Genomic DNA, 8,357 nt, shown 5'->3' on the forward strand with positions numbered 1-8,357 from the left:
CTGGTGTACTGTTGTGTTATGACAGCTCTTTGGGAAAATTTTAGGATGAAATTCAGAAAACTGTTTTTTAGCACTGCTGAAAAATATCATTCCAAAAGTCAGAACTTAATAGCTCATTGTTCTTGGGTCAGAAATTTGTGTTGAGTAAGAAGTGCACTTTTAAGAAACCATCAGTCAATTCCAAGAACAAACTTCTTTGTTCTTAAGTTAGAATGTTTCAGTATTTCAGTAACATTCAGCGCTGACCCTGTTGAAGCTAACAAGCTTTGCTGTTATCTTGAATAGATATCAATAGATATCCTGGAACTGTGGAGTGCACGCAGTCGCTTCCACCTAGAAACTCTGGCCCCCAAGCTGTGGTTGAGAGTACACTCACATGGCCTTACAGTGTCTGTCAGAGATCAAAGTGGTAGGAAGGCTAAAAAACACTATATAAAAAATTGTCAATATGGCTCTTGCTTGGAAACACCTCCCCTCCCACCCCCCCAAAAACCAACAAATGAATAAAAACACTTCACCCAAAAACTAACTGGAACTTTTCCAACACTTTTGGCAGAGGAACAATTACAATCCTACACTTATTCCTACACATCTGCTTGTTCGTTTGTTCTGCATGTAGTGCAGTTCAGTATATGGCTGTAAGCAGATGTGTGGGAGTAACCAGATGTTTTCATATGACTGAACCCTTAGTTTCTTTTATCAGCTGTAATAAAATTCTATCAGTGTGCTTCTATAATGTTATTGGACAGTCATATTTCCTTACAGGTACATATTTGGCTAATAAATGTAAATCACCCTTCTTCCTCTTCCTCAATCCAAAGCTGACAATTTCAATAAAACTTCCATGCGGTTTCAAGGTTTATTTCCTGCCTCCCCACCTGAAATGTATGACTCAATTATTTTTTTTTCCAAGGAGGCAGAAAAGACGGAGAGGCTTTCTCACAGGTCAGTGGGCAGTGGTTTTGATTTGGTTTTAACATAAAGTAGATCCAGGTTCAACTCCCTGCTTATGTATTTGATTCAAAGCAGAACACATAATTCATTAAGCATTTTGAATCTGATTTGATCACTTGCCCACATTCAGCATTGGTATTTCACACACTCTTAACCTTCTAAATGTTATTGTTCAGAATGCCTCCTAAAAACAGGTATTTGGAAAAAATCAGATAATTTGGTCTGTGCCAGGGCAAAATGGGGGGAGGAGGAAACTTGAAATTGCTGAAGTTTCTCTGAAACAATATTGCCCACTGCTCAGCTCTGCCTTCTAATCCTTGTGGATCTTCTGAGGCTACTTTATTACTGAAATTGAAACCCTAATTTTAAAATAGGATATAACCAATAAGAATTGTATCTGTTAATATTCCATTGTTACAAACTCATATTTTTTTACACGCTCTCTTCTGCTGTGTAAGAAAAGCAAACCTGAGTCATCCCACTAATTCAGTACTCTCAATTCACCGTGGGCTGATTGGTGGTAAAAGATGAGCTCTTCCGCAACTCCTACATACGGTAACAGGTGAATCACTTCTTGAACATCTGCCAACAGGATAATGTTAAAAGGGGATTTAGGCATTTTAACATTTATTAATTTAGGCATTTAATTCTTAGACTCCATGCCTTGACTTTGTCAGTTAAACATACATGTCCATATTTGCTCTCCACAGAGTGGAAATTTATGCTTTTTGAAACAGTTTTGGGTTCAGTGCTTCAGTGACCACTATTCACTTTTTTTTTTTTTATTTTCCCCTCATTACACCTTGTTCAAGAAGGGACTTACTGCTTTGAAAACAACTGTATCGGTAAGGAAATCCATGGAGAGAATGACAGTGTAGTCAGGAAAAAATGTCTGCACAGAAAAAAAAAAAAAAAGTTTCCTTTGTCTACTAAGAGATTCTGCTTCTGGCATGTGAGCCCGCAGGCACACGTGTATTCTGTTGCCATTACAGTCTGTTGCTGTCATAGCAATGCCTGAACAAAGCCAGCAACTGTGGCTTGGCTGTTGTGTACAAGATGCTGCTTTTTATCATCACTTGTCCCAGCAACACCTCATTAGAGACCGTACAGAATGAGAGGCATCTGAGAGTGCTGTTAATGCTTGTCTGCAGCAAGTCTGTGGTTTAAAGGTGAATACTGATCTTGGAATCAACGCTTTGAGTGACAGTGGGGCAAAGACTTAAAGCACTAATTTCTTTCTAGCTAAATCTTAGCATTGCCCAACTGCTACTGTACCTTTTAATGTTTTCTATAGCAAATATCAGGAGCCAAACCCTGATTATGGTCTCAGGTCTGCAGGATTATACAATCCCTTTAGTAATAGGTGAGGTTGCATTGTGGGTTTTTTTCTCCTTGTTGGCTACTGAACTGTTTAATTTGTGCTCTACTGAACATAGAGCTACTACTATGATAAAGAGCTGATTGGAGGAGGAGCCCTTCAAAAAGAGCCATTACTAATTAATAAGGTGAGAAAGTAAGAATCTTCCAGCCGGAACTGGCATCTCTGTTAATTGCAGAGAAATACAATTGGATTTATTACATTACTTTCATTAAATGCATTGCTTAATATCTGTTCTTATAACAAAGTTCTGTTGTCACTTAGGGGGTAGACATGCATATTGTTAAACAGAGTATAATTAGTGGTGAAAATTAGTTGTGTCATTTTTTTCCCATCTTCTTCTATAAATGATTGATTGGACGGTGTCCTGGTTTTGTGACTGTGTTTGGCTGCAAGCCAAAGGAGTGAAACCACCACAGACGGTTTAGAGAAGACTGAAAGATAGTAATAATAAATGAAAGGATGTCACACCCTACAATAGACATGTAGTAGGACAGAGGTGAAATATTGATTCAGCAGTATTTAGGAAGAATGCCAGAAATACATGGCTTAGCTCAAAATGGATGAAGAGAAATGTACCATGATGGGCACTGGGGTGGGCATAGAGGAAATGGTGTTAGCCTGTACAGGGGACACTCTGTACAGCAATCTGTCACTGGGCAGAGAGCAAGCTGAACAGGCACTTGTCTTGGAGGGGTACTGATGGATCTCTTCGGCTCTGGGAACTGATATCCTATAGGACTGGTTTACAAATATTATTGACAATTGAAAATCAGACAAACAAGTGTTAGTGAACAACCAGGAGGAAGTGTGGGAGAGGACCTGCGTGTAAAGCTTTTTTGCACCTTAGCAAGTCTAGTTTATTTCCTAGCTCTGCCAATAGAAGTCTTTGACCTTGGTTAAGCCATTTAGTTGCAGTTGCTGACATTTTCCCATCTCAAGCCAACCTTGTCTGAAATGAAAATTGCTCAATATGTATTTTTTTTTGTGTATGTGTCTACAATAAAACACTAATTTTATTGAGGTAATTGACTATGGAAAGGAGAACAAATGGAACATAGCTTAGTGATATGCACAGACTGATTGATAAGATTTAAAAATAAATTCCAAGCTTCCTTCTTGGAAAAGATGCAATTTTGAATCTCTTGGCTTTCTGAGGGATTACAGGAAATGCATTCAGCCTGTGTGAAGATCTAAGGCATGCCCGTTGTTCCCCTCAAGACAGGCAGGGATTCACTCTGTTTTGGTACATTTTGCAGTCAAGCTGAATTTTTTGTATAAACCTTGCATTGTATGCCTGATATTCTCCAGCTAAAATAAGACATTGTGCTTGTAGAGGCTTTGGTAAACATGCATTTAAAGGTTAAATGGTAGATTATAAAACATAGAAAATGGCAAATTGTATTTACATATGTGCATACGTAACTCCTGTAAGACAACAGACTGACCTGGGTGGCTGTGGACCAGGAAATTGATTGCAGTGGCCATGCAATATTGATATAGCAGAGAAGTGTGTCTGCAACGTTGCTACGCAATGCCAATTAATTAATCAAAAATTTCCTGTGGTGAAATAAGAACTCTCCATTTAGGCCTGCAAGAAATACAAAATTTTTATATGAAGAGCTCTTCATATGAATAGTAAAAGAGCTGCTCTTTTGCCCTAAAATATTAATTTCTTATTTTACTCAGTTGATAATTCTTCCTTTGCCCTTTTACATTTTCTTTGTAAGGATTTTGAGAAATATGAAGTTCTCCTTTAAACAGAGGATTCTGATACCATACTGCAGGAAGTCTAAAAATTACATCCCTTTTCTTCTATTTATTTTTATTTTTCATAATTAAAGCCAGAGTAAAATTAGACAAAGGAAGCCATTGTGGTAGGGAAGTGTAAAGCAAAAGAAACCCTGAAGACATATGGAAAATCCTAAAATATTTACCCACAATATCAGCTTTTAACTGGGGGAATCGTTGTTCACTGTTTAGTTCATTTGTACATAACAAAGTGAACTGAAGGTCGTGCTTGTGAATGAGGCCTTGTGATTTGGGGTGCACTGCTGGATAAACATGTCAGTGTTCCCCCAGCATTTCTTGAAAGTTACTGCCTTGCCAGTCACTGCAGGATTACTTTGTGTACAAAGTTTGGCTGGAAAGGAAATTAAATATTCATGATCTGTGGGCAGTTTTTTAACATTAAAAAAATCTCTTGAAAAAGCAACAACAATAGCTATTACCATTCTTAGCATTCCTCACTTGGCATCTTCACTGAAAACTAATTCCATGTGAATTTCATGAATGTGCCACTTCATCAATCCAATATGCACAGGTGTTTAACCACATTGTAGGAGAGGAAGGCCGTGATAAACATAATATCCTTTCAGTGGAGACATGTAAACAAGCTGAGGCCTTCAGCTATTTTGTCAGCTTTATTTTTAACCCTGGTAGAAATAAGGAGTTTGGGAAATTGTCCTTCTATTCATTTGATTAAAGTATGGTCAGAAATTAAGAAAAACTTTCTTATGCCAGAACCACAGCAAATGTAAATGATGGCTTGTAGAGAGTATAAGAATTTACAGCTGCTGAGGATGTTGCCTTTTGAATGTAAGGGTGAATAGAAATGACCTTTTTCATTGGTAAATCTGATCTGTCCATAGTGGACTCCAGTTCACAGGGGAGAAAGCAGAAAATTGTGTTGCTGCTGCTCCTCCTGTGTTCTGTGCTTTTCCTGAGCGACTAGTACACTGCAATTGTAAAATGTAATTATTTCACACCAAATGTTCCAAAGAATAATGCCTACTTAAATTGTAAACATTTCAGAACATTGCATGTGATAGATCATGTGTAGATACCCCCATTTTCCAGGGTTACTGATCCTCACTACCTGATTGGCTTAGACACATTTATTATGGCACTTATGCATCACTGAATGAAGGCCAATGATGTCTTTCATAGAATCATAGAATGGTTCGGGTTGGAAAGGACCATAAATATCATGCAGTTCCAACCCCCCTGCCCTGAGCAGGGACACTTTCCACTAGACCAGGTTGCTCAAAGCTCCCTCCAGCCTGGCCTTGAACACTTCCAGGGAGGAGCTTTTCTAGGCAACCTGTTCCAGTGTCTCACCACCCTCACAGGAAAGAATTTCTTCCTCATATCCAAGGGATTTATGTGCTTTTTTTTTTTTTTTTGTTTTCTGGCATAGGTCCAAGCTGTTTTGAGAAGACACTGGAATCAGTACAAAATCCAATTTGAGCACAGCTTCAGCCACTCGGATGCTACGCGCACTGCTTCCTACACTGTATCGTCCATCAGTGATGTTCAGGGCTACAGCTACAATCATGACTGCACCAGTGAACATTTAAATGGGAAGGGTTACCATGACATGGAGAGTGTTGTTTTAAAAACAGAAAAGCTGTACGGTTGACTGCCAAAGGCTCAGCAGATGCCCATGTGCTTACCCTCGGGAACTCCAAGTTTGATTTAATGACTTCATGGCCAGAAGATTTTACCTAACTTGGGATATGTTATTTTCCTGAATGATGCAAACTAAACCAACATGTTTTTTCATATGTATGTATATATATGCATATATACATATATTTGCATTTCTGTGTATCTATATAGTATGGACAGCTGTACATATATATATCTATATGTATGTGCATTTATATAAGGATACAAACTTTGCCTCTTCAGTTTCTACTGTGTAGACAAAGTTGGCAACTTTTTGTACAATGGGAATCAATGAAGGATTTCTTATTTTCTTGGAAGTTTGTATAAGACTGTGTTGTGTTGAAGCCACTTCATATGCCTATAGAATCTTAGAGTGTAAATACCATACTGTATTGTCTTAATTCAACCTAAACCAGAAGAAAGGAAAATTGTTAAAGTAGGTGCAATAATAATAGATTGTCCAGGTTAATATTGCATCCAGCATTTGACTGTCAAAAAAAGCCCAACAGGTAGTCTGTGTAACAGACTCAAAGATATCAGTGGTTTGATTTGGTCAAAGATATTGATAGTTTGGTTTGGCCAGGTTTGGTTTTGGGTTGTTTTTTTTTCCTACTATTTTGAATCAAGCATAGAGACATGAGTGCAAGTCTGAGACTCTACTTCTATATTGCAATGTAATATTTTACAGCAAGCTTTCAGCAATTTTATTTAAACTATTTTTGTATATACAGGAGTATCTCCTTCTCTTCAAGTTTACGTAAGTTTCTTTTTGGCTTTAACACAGACAAGATCAATGAGGCCTTTCTGCCAGAAAGAAAAGTAGTTCCCTGAATAACTGCACATCCTTCCTGACACTAATACAAAACTGAACCTGATGGAACTTCACTGTTTGCTTAAGGAATTTACTCAACAGGGAAAATATAATGTATAGAATTTGTTGTCATTTTGTTTTATTTTTAAGTATTTCCCTGGCCATATGCTTGATAATTTATTCCTTAATTCTTGGGGCAAAGATTTGATGAATTTTGTAGGGGTTTTTGTCTGAGAAAAGCATTCAAGACTGAATGCAGTGCAACTGATATACTACCTTTAAAGCCAGTATAAAAGATTCAGATTAATCAAGCATATTAATGTTAGTAATTTTCATTATTTGGAAAATCCAATATAAGGTTTGGCTTATAAAGGTTCATTACATTTTGGATGGAGAATTTTAATATTATTTTGGAGTGCTTGATTCTGAATCTCTATCTTTTACTTAGCTTAGAACAGTGCTTTATAAGTTGTTTCTTTGGTTCTGCTGGTGAATAAAGGTCTCAGTGGAAAAGAGGAAGTTGTCAGGAAGGTCTTGAGAAAATATGTCTTTATAGCAATCTATGTTTTTGTAACTCTTTATGCTTTAAAGAAATAGTTTTCTTAAGTGAAATGAGAAGAATGCTCAAGAATGAGGGCATGATATGAGATGAGTTTAGAAAAGTCTTACTAAAAATCACAAAAGTAGAAAAAGGTTTTATTGTTTATTTTGCAGGTAAGTCTACTTCAAGTGGGGAAAAAAACAAAATGAAGTAGAACAAAAGTAGATGCTGGAGCTGATAGTCTATTATGCTAATTAATGTTTCTGGTGCATGGAAGCCAGTAAAAAAAAAAAAAAAGACAGATCTTTCTGAGACCACTTCAGTTTGAAATACTTAATTTTGTATATGAACAACTTGATTTTAACATTTAAACATTTTTGTCAGTAGCCTTTCTGTAAGCTTCATTAGCATCTAGTTAATTTGTTGTCATAGTGTTTATTGGTTTGTGACTTCATAAGGCTTGTAATGCTTTGTATTTAGAAGGAAAACATGAGGAGGATGCAGTAAGTTCAAGCCACTTGCACCTTTCTGTAGTTTTTTACAGTCCTTATGTCTGGAATTGAATTTAGAAAGTGATTTATTAATGCTTTAGAATCTCAGCTAGGATGTACAAATCAAGATTTCCGTCCTCCTGCAAGGCTGTCTGGTTGACTGATAGGAATGATTTGAAAAATTGGTTGGATTCATGGATTCTGTATTTTAGCATAGTGTGAAATCTGGCAATCAAATGTCGCAATCTCTTAAATTGTAAAAATACAGTAATGGTATCTGCTACAACATGCCTAGAGGTTAGTTACAACTCTTCTTACTGAGCATTATAGTGTTAGTTAAAATCTGTGCAATGTTCTGAAAATATTAGTGATGCAGAAAGTCCCTGCTCTGGCACAGCAGCTTTTTACTTGGGGACCAGATCATCACCTGGTATAAATCTGTCTTGAGTTCCATTTTCAGAATCAATGGGTACCAGTTGAGAATCAAAGCCCAGGCAGATATCTGTCCATTTAAAAGTGCTTTGAAGTCCTTTATGGCATATAATCAGACAATTATTTCAATGGTACCTGGTAGGTTGCTGTAATTAAAACATATGTGATGGTTTAGAGTGTGATACAATATTAGATTCTGAATTAAGCTTCCTTTCTCAGCTAGGCAGTTCAAATGTAATAGCCTATAAAGTTTTATCATTTAATGCAAAGTACTAGTTGCTAATTGCTCCCTATCCTCTG

At 37.0% G+C, this 8,357-nt stretch overlaps 1 protein-coding gene across 1 annotated transcript in view; it reads left to right on the forward strand.

Annotated features, from left to right (window-relative positions):
- The window catches only part of CALCRL (calcitonin receptor like receptor), a 28,217-nt gene extending 22,428 nt beyond the window's left edge, over nucleotides 1–5,789 (forward strand). Inside the window, exon 12 of the mRNA XM_010164371.2 lies at nucleotides 5,532–5,789. Within this exon, the coding sequence (XP_010162673.1) occupies nucleotides 5,532–5,753 (222 nt within the window). The 3' untranslated portion in view covers nucleotides 5,754–5,789. The remainder of the gene's footprint in view (nucleotides 1–5,531) is intronic.
- Nucleotides 5,790–8,357: the final 2,568 nt, after the last annotated feature.

The sequence above is a fragment of the Antrostomus carolinensis genome, unplaced genomic scaffold, assembly GCF_000700745.2.
Source record: "Antrostomus carolinensis isolate BGI_N321 unplaced genomic scaffold, ASM70074v2 scaffold2173, whole genome shotgun sequence".
In the NCBI taxonomy this organism is placed as follows: domain Eukaryota; kingdom Metazoa; phylum Chordata; class Aves; order Caprimulgiformes; family Caprimulgidae; genus Antrostomus; species Antrostomus carolinensis.